This window comes from Ornithorhynchus anatinus, chromosome 11 (genome assembly GCF_004115215.2).
Source record: "Ornithorhynchus anatinus isolate Pmale09 chromosome 11, mOrnAna1.pri.v4, whole genome shotgun sequence".
NCBI lineage: Eukaryota > Metazoa > Chordata > Mammalia > Monotremata > Ornithorhynchidae > Ornithorhynchus > Ornithorhynchus anatinus.
Window position 1 is genome coordinate 54,072,381 of NC_041738.1, and position 12,192 is coordinate 54,084,572.

At 64.9% G+C, this 12,192-nt stretch overlaps 1 protein-coding gene across 1 annotated transcript in view; it reads right to left on the reverse strand.

Moving 5' to 3' along the window:
- KMT2A (lysine methyltransferase 2A) overlaps positions 1–12,192 on the reverse strand; it is a 63,607-nt gene that overhangs the window by 4,235 nt on the left and 47,180 nt on the right. Inside the window, 14 exon segments of the mRNA XM_029074572.2 lie at positions 441–548; positions 675–849; positions 1,504–1,578; positions 1,974–2,144; positions 2,838–2,902; positions 4,031–7,383; positions 7,385–8,376; positions 8,591–8,773; positions 9,213–9,373; positions 9,571–9,649; positions 9,767–9,884; positions 10,285–10,443; positions 11,185–11,322; positions 11,795–11,910. Coding sequence (XP_028930405.1) covers positions 441–548; positions 675–849; positions 1,504–1,578; positions 1,974–2,144; positions 2,838–2,902; positions 4,031–7,383; positions 7,385–8,376; positions 8,591–8,773; positions 9,213–9,373; positions 9,571–9,649; positions 9,767–9,884; positions 10,285–10,443; positions 11,185–11,322; positions 11,795–11,910 — 5,893 coding nt within the window.

The window sequence follows — 12,192 nt, forward strand, 5'->3', positions numbered from 1 at the left end:
ATTCCAGGGTGGTCTGTGCTTACTTTCTCTCTTTTTCTCCATGCCTGCCCCCGACCCTCTCCCCCCAACCCCCTGCTGCTTGGAGAAGCAGCATGGATTAGTGGAAAGAGCCCGGGCCGGGGAGTCAGAGGACCTGGGTTCTAATCCCGGTTCCGCCACTTGTCTGCCGGGTGAAGCTGAGCAAGTTACTTCACTTCTTTGCCTAAATTTCCGGATCTACAAAATGGGGATCAGATTCTACTCCCTCCTCCTTGACTGTGAGCCCCATGTGGGATAGGGACTATGTCCAACCTGATTAACTTGCATCCTTCCCGGAGCTTAGTACACTGCTTGGCGCATAGTAAGCGCTTAACAAGTACCATCATCGTCGTCACAGGTTTGGCTCCACCCTCTCGACTTCCTTCTCTCCCCTTCCCAGCAGTACCGTGGCCCTCGCTCACCGAGCCGACTTCAGCTGTACCTCCTCCTCTTCCTCATCGTTGGGGTTGTACTCGGGGGGCTGGCGGTGTTTCGAAGCCAAGAAGTTGAACATGTCAAATGCCGACTTCCTGGAGGCCCGAGAGGAAAGCATCCAGGTCGGCGGGGGCAGGTGCCAGGGCCCAACCCTCAGGCCCCGCCCCCGGCCCTAGAGGTGCCCCCGGCCCCCCCTCCACCGCTCCCCGGGGGGCCCTTGCCTCAGGTGGACCTCGGCCCGAGCCGAGCCGTGAGGGTTCAGCGGGGGCTCGTTGGCCTCCTCCGGCTTGTGGAAGCGGAACTTGTAGTTGCGACAGTGTTTGGCGCCGGACAGCTGCTCGATGAGGAACACCACCGCGTCGTGGAGGATCCCCAGCATCCGCAGGCCGCTCACACCTGCGGGGGGTGAGGGGAGAGGGGCGGCAGATGGCCGGTGACTAGAGGTCCGGGGTGGGCGGAGCCAACCCGCCGAGGGCATCGCGGGACAGGCCTCTATCTGACCCTCGCCGGGACCGCTTAGTTGCCAAGTGTTTCGGAGGAAGGGGACTCTATTTCCCCAGCAGACAGGTGCCCGGACCTCCGGCTCCACGACCTTAGCCCAGATGTTGAGCGAGATCATGTAAATGGAAAAGCCCACAAACCAGAACCGCAGACCTCCTGGGTCCGGGGGCTTCTTCCACTCCCTGGGGGGAGGCAATGGCTCCCGTGACTTTTTGAGCCAGGCTCGTTCATCCCAGGTTTCTGAAGAGACCGGAGCGCTTGACACGGGGCCTGTTCGCTCTCTGAATCCCATTCCCTCCCGGTCCCTCATCCCTGCCCCCTCTTCGCCCCGGTGCTCCTAGTGAAGAGTCGGCCCCTCCGTCCCCACTGGGCTCTTCCTCGTCATGCAACGGGGCGGCCGACCCCGGATCTGGGAGAGCCTATCCCGGAACCAGGGCGAGAGGTGGCTCGTGGTTGGGCCGCCTGCTCGGAGAATCGACTTTGCCTCGGGGCGGACTACCGGGAACAGCACCTCGGCGGCCCTGGGCCGGACCCGGCTGCGGTCCTTACCTGCGAATGAGAGCTGCTTCAGACGGGCGTTGGATCGTGCCTCCTGAACTTTGTCGGTCAGGGACTTCCAGGCATCTGGGCAGAGACAACCGAGAAGGGCACAATGAGCCACCCCCTCTGTCCATTTCTCCCGGGCCAGCGCTGGGCTTCGGCCCTGGGTGTTCTTGGCCGGCTTCTCTCGCCCCTTTATGCCAGGCCTCTAACTGGGCAGCGGGCAGGAAGGGCTGGCGTCCAGCTCCAGGGGAGAACCCCACATGCCCACTACGCCCCGAGGCTCAGCAGTTCCACCTCTCGAAAACAAGGACCAGGCAGCAAGGAGGTGCTGGGGGAGACTGGCTTTAGATCCTCCCCTTCTTCCTTTTTTTTCTCCTCCAACCCCTCGCCTCAGGCACAGGCAGGGTCTCCCGCTAAGTGAGCGCATCTCTCCAAAAGCCCGACTCCTCCAAAGCAGTCCAGAGGCCCCCGCTCACCCTCGATGCTTTCAGCACAGATCTGGAAACCGTCATCACTCGAAATCTCGAAGACCAGCCCTTTCTTGGGCTTCTTTTCGCCGACGCTCTCCTTCCGCCTCTGTTCCTGCTGGAGCCAGAACATCAGCGGGGAGCTGAAGGTGTTCTCCTCTTCCTCGGCGGCTTTCGGCTCTTCGAGGGAGAAAATGAGGCGGGGGGGAGGGAGGGGGCTTAGCACGCTGACCCGAAACACGCTCGCAACCCAACATCCAAACCCCACCCGAGGATCACGAAACCATGGCCTGGGTGGGCCGCTGGGATGAGGGGCTCGTCCTGGCACCTTCCTTGTGAACCCACCCGGATTGTGGCAGCCCAGATCAATCAATCAATGGCATTTACCGAGCGCTGTGTGCAGAGCACTGTATTAAGCGCTTGGATCCAGCAAGGACCTGGGGGACCTGAAGGCGGAATGGGAAAAAAGGGAAGAGGACTTGAGGGAGAACGGAGAGGATGAGGAGGAGGGGTGATGAGAGGAAGGAGTTGGCGGGGGGGTGGGGAGAGGAAAAGGTGATAAGAAAAGGTAAGGAGGAGGAAGGGAAGAGAAGGAAAGGAGGAGAATGGAACTTTCTTCCTAACTCCCCCATGATTCTGAAGGACTTGCGGACGGTGGACAGGGCTGGGGACGTATAGGATGCCACTGGCCCAGAGCGAGAGCGTTGGTCTCTTTCTTTGGTGACCTCCTGGACTTTCAATTTATTCTCCTGGAAGCCAAACTAACCCAGGGCTGCTCCCCAAGAGGTAACAGAACAAGAGAAAGCTGGCCAGACCAGGAGGGAGCGTCCCGAGCCCTGGGCTTCCTCTCCCGGAGGTCGCCGTGCCACGCACCTGCACTCCCTCGCTCGTTTGGGGGACTCGACGCTGTCCGAGACTCAGGGAGAGCCGTTGCTTGCCTGGAGGGGAGAAAAACCCCGCTGTGAGGAACAGGGAGCTGCGGGCGGTCCTCCTCCCTCTCCCAGGGACCCGGTGGACCCCCTCCTGTTAGCTGGGAGTTTTGGTTTTTTTTTTAAAATGGTATCTGTTAAGCTCTTACTATGCATTAGGCCCTGAGCTAAGCGCTGGGGTAGATACACGGTTAGACAGTCCCCGTCCCACATGGGGCTTACATTCTTAAACCGCATTTTCTGAAGAGGTAACTGAGGCAGAGAGATGTGAAGTGACTTGCCAAGGGTCACAAAGCAGACAAGTGGTGGATCTGGGATTAGAACCCAGGTCCTTCTGACCCCCAGGCCCGCGCTCTACCCACTAGACCATGTTGCTTCCAAGAGCTGTGACCGTTGCCTGGATGGAGATTCCTCTGAACCAAAGGCTTTTTCTTCCCTGTCCTCTCCAGAGATCCCTCTCCCGGGGGGGGTCTACCGGCCAACGGCTTCTCCTCGCGGGCCGAGACGCAGGGAGGAGGATTAGCCCGTTCGGCCACCGGCAGAGCTGCTCCTGCCCCACCGACGGCGGGAGCCCCCGTTCCCGGGCCTCTCCTCCTCGAAGCGCCTTGAAGCCGTGAAGCTGGGTAAAGTCCCATTCGGGCGCAAGCGGGGCCAGCGGAGGCTCAACCCCAAGGCCAGGACCCCTTCCCGGCTTACTCCGTGGGCCGCCCGCGCTCCTGGGTGAGGACTGATCTCCGCCGGCCGCATCCTGCCCGTCGGTCTTTGCGGCCGGGGGCCTGGGACAGAATCGCTCCGTCAATGGTATTTACTGAGCTCCGAGGGCAGAGCGCTGGGCTAAGCGCTTGGGAGAGCGTGCTACGACAGAGTTGGTAGACGCTACCGATCCCTGTGATCCCAGCCCTCTAGGGGTTTCCGGCCTTGTGGGGGACAAACAAGCGTTTCGGGCTGTCAGAAGACCCTCGGATGGAACCAAACGTTCCGCCGGGTGTCCCGGACTGCCCTCTCCACCCGCCGAGCACCACGCGGCTCCCTGGAACCTCGGGACGGCGTCCTAGGCCGCCAGCGCCTAGAGGGAAAGGGACGTGGCACCCGGCTCCCTGACGGTCCTGCTCTCCCCCCCGCCCCGGGGTCACTTACCCCACGTCCGGGGATGACGTGTCAGCATCTGGAGCAGGAGCTTCGGGGGAACCGGCCCAACACCCGTGGGAGGCCTTGTGCTTCTTGCCACTGCCCTGGTCCAACGGGGGCGGGATCCGCTTGGCCTTCGTCTTCGGCCTGGCGGGGCCCGGGGGCGCCGGCCGCCCGGGAGACGGGGACCCACCGGGCGAGGCCGAGCCGGCGGGCCCGGCCGACGCTGCCGCTTTGCTCTGCTCGGGCTCGGCGCCGCCGGGCCCATCCACGAGCTGGGGATAGCCGGACGGCTGGGTTCCGGCGGCCGAGGCCTGGTCCGGCTGGGAAGACGACAACCCGGCTTTGCCCCCCAGGAGCTGGGTCACGTGCTGGAGCCCGTAGGGCCCTTCCCGGTCCCCGGCCGACGGCGGGACCGTCGCGCCCAGGGTCTGGGCCGAGGGCAGCGCGCAGACGCCGGAGGCGGTGGTCACGGCTGCGGCGGACGGGGTCTGGGACGCTCCCATCTGGGGGAACACGCCGGAGCCAGGGGGGAGGGCCATGTGCTGCTGCTGCTGCTGCGGCGGCGGCGGCGGCGGCAGAGGCTGCTCCTGAAGGCCCAGGCTCTGCTGGCCGGCTTTGATCAAGAGGTCGCCGATGGAGCCGACGTCCGGGGCCCCGAGCAGCCTGGGGCCGGTCAGGGCCACCGAGCCCTGCTGCCCCAAGCCGTGGCCGGCGACCGACCCTCCCGCGGCGGGAGCCGGGGCGCCCGGCATGGACACGACGTTCAGGACCGACGAACCCGCGGCCGGCCCCCCCGGGAGGCGGCCGGAGTCCGGGCCCACGGGGCCGGGCCCGACCGTCGCGGCCGGCCCCCCGCTCACGCCGGGGGGCAGCAGGGGCGACGGCTCGAAATACATGACCCCGGCCTTGGACCGCTTGATGATGTTCGGGACGGTCCGGTGGGCCGAGCCGCTGCCGAGCGACCCCAAGTCCAGCAGGCCCGTGTGGCCGGACAGCTGGGAGGGGGCGAAGTTGATGAGCGTCATGTTGGAGACCAGGTCGGGCGGGGCCAGGGCGGAAGGGGGCGGGCCGCCGGAAGGAGCCAGCTTCTTGCTCCTGCGGGACTGCAGGCGGGAGATGGGCCGCTTCCTGAGCCCCGAGGGCGGGGCGGCGGCGGCGGGGACGCTGGCCTCCGAGACCAGGAGCTGCGGGTCCGGGGCCGGCTGGACCCCGACCAGCAGGCCCGAGGGGGGGCTGCCCATGTTAGGAGCGAAGCTGCCCTGGGAGGCCGCCGGGAAGCCGTGCAGGTGCTGGTGGTGGGCCATGGGGAGCAGCTCTTTGCCGGCCCGGGGGAAGAGGGGCTGAGCCGTCGGCAGGCCCGGATTCAGGCTCGGGGCCAGGGCCAGCCCGCCGCCGCCCCCTCCCCCGCCGCCCCCGCCGCCCAGGGGGCCCAGCACGGAGGCGCTGGCCTCCATGGGGGCCGAGCCCACCGGCGGGGTCAGCTGGATCTTCTGGGTCACGCCGTTGGGGAGGGTCTGGAGGACGTACAGAGGCTGCAGGTTCTGGTTGACCACGAGGAGCTTCTCGGCGGCCGGTTTCAGGTGGGGCGGGGTGGTCTGGACGGCCGCGTTGGAGATCTGCGAGGGCCCGGGGCTGTTGGCGGGGCCGGGGCCGTACTTGGGGTTCTGCAGCGGCACCGTGGGCGAGACGGGCACCTGGAGGCCGGGCGGCCCGCCGTTCCCGGCCAGCTCCGGGCCGCCGCGCCCGGGCTCCCCGGGGCCGCAGGGAGGGGGGCTGGCGATGTGATCCGCCTCCAGGTGGCCCGGCAGGAAGCGGTCGGGGGTCCCGTGGCCCTCGGCCGCCGGCTCCCCGCCGGGGCTCAGGAGGGCCGGGTCCCCGTCGGCCGAGGCCGCCGCCGCCGCCTTGTCCGGCCCGGCCCCCCTCTTCTCCGCCGACTCGGGGATGCCGGCCAGCCGGGGGGCGGCGTTCTGTCCGGGGACCGTGGGGCTGCGCGTGGTGAGGACCGACAGGTCGGAGGGCAGCTCCAGCGGCAGCTCGTACTGCTCCTCGGCCGAGATGGAGGAGGACACGCTGCTGTCCACCGGCTCGGCCGTGGGCAGCTGCTGGGAGAACACCTCGAAGAGCCCCATGTCCTTGGCGCGGTTGCCGTCCAGGCCCAGCCCTTCCCCGAGGGTCAGCAGCTCCGACGACGAGGACTCGGGGCTCTCGCCCAGCGCCTGCATGGAGGGGGTGTTCTTCAGGACGAAGTCCATGATGTCCGAGGGCAGGATGTTCCCGCAGTCGTCGCTGTTGTTGTTGTCCGAGTCGGACTTGAGGAGCTCGGTGTTGTACGTGTCCAGCAGCGTCTTGTCGGCGGAGGGCGGGCCGGCGTGGACCCTGCGGCCGGACTCCAGCGAGCTGAGCTGGGCCTCCAGCGGGTCCTGGCCCGGCGCCTTCCCCCGGCTCCCTGGGTGGCAGTTGTCAAGCTTCGGGTCGCCGCCACCCTTGGGCCCCGCGCCGCCCTTGGCCGCCTGCTCCTTCTCCCCGGCTTCTTCCGGGCGGTCCGCCTTTAGGCCGTCCGTCCCGTTCTCTTTGCTGTTGCTCTTGGGGACAGGGTGGACCTTCCGGGCCGTGGCCGAGACGCTGGTGTCGCTCTCCGTCCCGTCGTCCACCCCGTCCAGCTGAGAGATCTTGGGGAGGCCGCACTGCTCCTCCTCCCGGAACAGGCCACGGGACCCCAACCGCTCCTCTCCGCCGGAGGCGATGACCGTCCGGGTGAAGTTGTAGTAATACAGGTCGTCTTCGTCCGAGGTGCTCAGGTCGTCGGCCCCATCCACCTGCCCTTCGGCCGCCCTCTTGCCCCGCTTCTTCCCCGACGAGTTGCTGTAGAAGGGGAGGTCCTCCTCGCCGTACGACCGGACGCCGTACAGCGGGGTGAGCCCGAAGAACATGTTGGAGCGGGCTCGGGCGCTGCGGCGGGGGTACCGCCGCTTGTAGGCCCCGTCGTCCTGAGGCTTGGGACCGTCGGAGAGCAGCAGGCTCCGCTCTGGGGCGGGGAGACCCTGGTAGGCAGCCCGCTGGGGCTCCCGGGACGAGGGGTCGTGGGGGCCGGGCCGCCCGGCGGGGCCGTCCCCGGGGCTCTCGGACGACGAGGCAGGCGGCGGCGAGGACGACGACGGCTCGGACAGCCCGGCCGCCTCGGTCCCCGGGGGCGGGGTCTCCAGGCTGCCGTCCTTCGGCGGGTTTCGGGTGGGGCTCTCGCCTTCCATCTTAAGCGGGGTGAGGGTCACTTTGACGGTGCGCTTCCGCGGGGCCGGCGACTCCTTGACGGGGCCCTCCCCTTGCCCGGGCGGACCCTTGGGACCCCCCGGGGGGGGGCGGGGCCCTGTCGCCGCTCTTCTCACCGGAAAAGTTATTACACAGCCTCGGGCCCAGGTGCTCGGGCATCGGGACCTGACCCACAAACTCCAACTTGGGGTTTCCTTCCTGGCTGCCGAGCGACGGGGCAGGGTCCGGGAAGGCCTTCGTGGGGTGTTTCTCGCGGAAAGCCTCCTTAGAGGACTTCCTCCCTTTCTGCCTCCTGTCCCTGGTCCCCACCAGCGGGCCCTCGCTCAAGCCGGGCGCTCTGCCGTTGGCCCCGGAGGGTTTCGGAGTTCCGGCCTCCGGGTCCTCTCCGGGAGGAGGAGGGGGAGGGGCCGGAGGGGGAGGGGGCGGCGGGGGAGGGAGAGGAGGGGAGGCGTGTTCCGGCTGGGCGTGGTCGGCGGGTGGCTCCCGCTCTTTCCTCGGCCCCCTCGGGTGGAGAGGGGGGAAAGAGAGGGCCTCTTTGGAAGGAAACGGCCTCGAAGAGGACTCGGCGAAGGGGCTCGGTTTGCCGCCGGCGTCGGCCGAGCCGTGGGCGGCCGGCGCTCTCCCGTTCCCCGGGTAGGCCGATCCCTCGGGGCCCTTGGAACCGAGAACCCTGGCTCTGTCGCCTTTGGAGGAGAAGCCCTTGCCCGGCAACTCGGCCGCGCCGCCGGGCTTCGATTCTCCCGCCGGAGGCCCATCCGAGTGGCTCCCCTTCGGCCCGCCTGCGGCCGCTGCCCTCTGTGCACCCGGAGGGGCGGGGGCGCCTTGGCCCGCAGGGGCGCCCGGGGCCTGCGACCCTTGGAAGCGGTCGGCGGTCTTAGCCTGCGGCTCGTGGTCGGCGGGCGCCGAGGAGACGCCGTGTCGGGCGGAGGCGTTCCCGGCTCTGAGGGGGGACGTCATTCGGAGTCTGGATTGCTGGGGCGACAGAGAGGAAGTGCTGTGACGCCTGGAGCCGATGCTTCTCAGTCCGGAGGAGAGGAGCGGGTCGCCCACGGTGACAATCTCGTGGGCCGTTGGGGTAGGGCTCCCTGAGGGGGAAATCGGACAGTACGGTCAAAACGGGATCGGGGAGGGGGCTTGAACCGCACCTCCGGCGACGGCCACCCGCGCACACTGGGCTGGGGCTAACTTCTCCGACCGGCAAATCCACGGCCGGCAGGCGGAACCACGAGCCCCTCCTCTGGCAAAGGGGTCCCCCGCTCCGGGGCCAAAGGCGCCAACCCCCCGATCGATGCCCTTTACCTGCAGACGGCAGCGGCCGGGAGCCAGGGGAGCGCTGCGGTGGGGAATAACTGGGAGAGCGGATCCTGCGGCCCTTGGCGATCATGTGATAGCAACAAGAGGTGGAGGTCTGGACGTGGGGGGGCCGGTCTGGGGACGGAGGCTTTCCAAGTTCGGCTGCACTCCGACTCGCTTTCAAAATTTCTGGTGTAGGACAAAGAGAGGTTCTTCGAAGATTCCATTCTGGTTAATAGGCCACACACACCCGGGAGGACTGAAAAGCAGGGCACGTGACTGTCGGATCAACTTCAATCAATCAGTTGTATTTATCGAGCACTTACTATATGCAGAGCACTCTACTAGGTGCTCGGGAGAGTACGGTGTTACAGAATTAGCGGGCACGTTCCCTGCCCATGATGGGCTTCCGGTGTCCGATGGGGAGAGAGACATTAATATGAAGCTGGATGGATCGGCGGCAACAGCAGAGACCCAACCGGGGCCATCCCGATTCTCTGTTCCCACAGGTCAGTCCAGCCCCGGCCGTGGGCCCGCTCGACGGCTATCGTTATTGCCCCGAGGGACTGGGGGCGGGAGAGAGGTCAGGGACCCCGGTGGGTCCAGGGGTCTCGGGGGAGAGACTCACCGGAGGGAGGGGCTGGGCTGTGAGCGATCGTCCGGTTGTCATCGTGCTCGACGGTCCTGTTGATATCCGGCTCTACGACGGGCGGGCGGCATTCCACGATCTTGCACGTGTACACGCAGCGCTTTCGGGCATCTGTGGTGCTCCAGTACACCCTGGAACACCTGCATCAGGTCCACACGTGAGGGCCAAGTGGCTAAGTCCTCACTACCGCCGCTCTCCGGAAGCCAGGGGCCGGGGCCGGCCTTTAAAACTAGAGGGCCAAAGGTCTCTACTCCTCAGCCACGCGCGCCCGGGGCCCCTCGACTGTGCCGACTCGAACCCTTGCCCACCGCCCGACCCCAGGGTGGACCCTACTTACTGATAACCAATGGGAAACAGCTTGTCTTCGCAGTCAGAGAGGTCGTTCAGAATTCCCAGGCAGTCGATCGTCATCGACCCTACCGGAGCAGAGGAGGACTGGTAAGTCGGGGAGGGGAGAGGGGGTGACCCTTCCAGTCCCAAGGGGGTGGGAGCGGACCCCAGAGATCCAGTCCCGTCCCGGCTCCAGGCCTCACCAATCATCATGTGAATGTTCTCCGGTTCCAGGCCACTGAGAAATTTCCTCCTCAAGCTGATCCCTTCAAAGTCCACAAACACTCGTCGAAGAACCTCAAATCCATTCTCAGGAACCACCTTGAACAGAAGGCGGTCGGGGGTGGGAGGGTGGTGTGTTTACGTTCGCGTGACTGCGTCGCCCCGAGGCAGGCTAACCCACTTCCTAAGCTTCCGGTCGACCAGGCCCAACCCTTTCCCAACCCAAGTTCTCCTGCCGGGCAAGGACCAACCTGGCTTCAACGCTGAATCTCCCCCAGTGTTGAGCACAGTGGCTTGTACATAGTAAGGGCTCAACCACCACCACCCTTATTGCCAACACACACTCCCCTCACCCTCACCCCCACCTCTAGCCTTCGTCGATGTCTCTGGAACTCTCCTAAGCTCAGAGCCCGGAGGGAAATGGGGGGCCTCCCACCGGGAGCTGAGCCTCGAGCTGCTTCAAAGAATCCATCCAACCCGGGGCGAGGAGGGGACTCACCTCGCCTTTGATCAGGTCCCGGTGTCGCTGGCAGTACACTTTCTTGTCATCCAGAAAGACACAGTTCTTAGCTCGAGAGCACATGAAGTGATAGTTGCTGGTGCAGGACGTGAGGCAGCAACCCACGGTGGCCCCCGGCTTTTGGCAGAACTCGCACCTCTACAAACCCCGTTCAGACCGTCAGACTCCTCAAGTCGCACCCGGTGCCCCTCGCGGGTGCTCCCCGCCCAGAGCCAGGGTGTTGCTGAGCACAGACCGGGCTTCCCTGGCCTGGTATTTATGGGGCTCAACTCATCCCAAACCACACAGTTGATATAGGAGCTACCCTCCTGGCTGGACACTGGGGATTCCAGGACAGCCAATGGGAAGGGCACAGTATGGACCCGTACAGGGAGAGACCCGTCGGGAGATGGCTCCACCAGTGGGAAGAGGGGAAAATTCTCTTTCTGACCACCTAATGGGCAGCAGGGAGCGCTAAGCGCTTAGTACAGTGCTCTGCACATAGTAGGCGCTCAATAAATACTATTGAATGAATAGTAGCTGCAGCTACTCTCCTGCAGAGTGTACTCTCCTACACTAGCTGCAGAGAGCGGGGGGGGGCGTCATGCGACGAGGGCTGTGCAGTGGACAGAGCACGGGCCTGGGAGTCAAAAGGACTTGGGCTCTAATCCTGGCTCCGCCACATGTCTGCTGTGTGACCCTGGGCAAGTCACTTTACTTCTCTGGGCCTCGGTTCCCTCATCTGGAAAATGGCGATAAGTGTTTGTGACCCCATGAGGGACAGGGACTGTGAGTGATTAACTTGTATCTACCTCAGCGCTTAGAACAGTGCTTGGCACATAGTAAGCGCTTAACAAGTGCCATTATTATTATTACTGTCTTCCGGGCCCAGGCTCTTACCAACTGCTTGCCCCGGATCACAGCCATGTGCACATTCTTCAAGGAGCCGTCATCGTCTTCAAACACTTCCGCCGACCACAGAGCGCAGTTCACGTGGGTCCACTCATTCTGGCCGATGTAAAGCAGCCGGCCGGCATCCTACGAGGCGACAAGTGAAGAAGTCACCTCTCAGCCCCCAAGGATCCACAGCCCTGGAGAGTCCCCTGGGTCCTGACGGTGCCCAGCAGGCCAATCTAGCCCTGCAACTTCAAAGCCCCAGACCCAGAGATCTCCCCCCCCCCCGTGGAGACTTGGATGCCTTTTTAAGCAATTCCACAAACGGTCCAGCAGCTGAAATGGCCGACCCAGAAGGAAGTAACGACTGTTGGGCGTGGGACAGGGATTCCAGGGAGGCCTTGAAGGTGGGGAGGGGGACAGGCAAAGGGGAGAGGCTCCAACTGCAGAAATGACCAGCCAGAGACAACCGGTGGCTGCCCAAAAGTGAGTCTTCCTTTGGATCTAGATCAAAGATGACTCCAGGCGTGGCTTCCAACTGCTGAGGACGTCCAAGATCAAGAGTTGGCCCAGTCCTTTACCATCCCAGCCCTGCCGGTGGGTGGGCTGCACTTACGTTGGCACCGTCGTCCCCATAGGCCAAACACAATGCACACTGCCGATTGTCTTCTACCCCCGGTGGTGGATTCAATTCAGGACTGTCCTCCCGACTCCGGTCAACAACTTCGGCCCCTGGAGAGAGAGATGGGCTCGTTAATCTGGGCAGGGGTTCACCTCGGGGCTCGGGGAGTCACGTCCGTTTACGTCCCAGCTCACGGAATGGCCCGTCAGACCCCTGGGGTGCAGGGGGTTTGTGTGTAGGGAGGAAGGGATGTGTAAAACTACCGGGCAGTCTCTGAGCACCAGAGAACCTAAACTAGGAATATGCCGGCAAAACCTAAGTGGGGAAAAAGTGTCAATTCCGGAGGCCGGTGTGAAATTAAAGGAAATTAAACTTGGCCAACGCCGTCATCT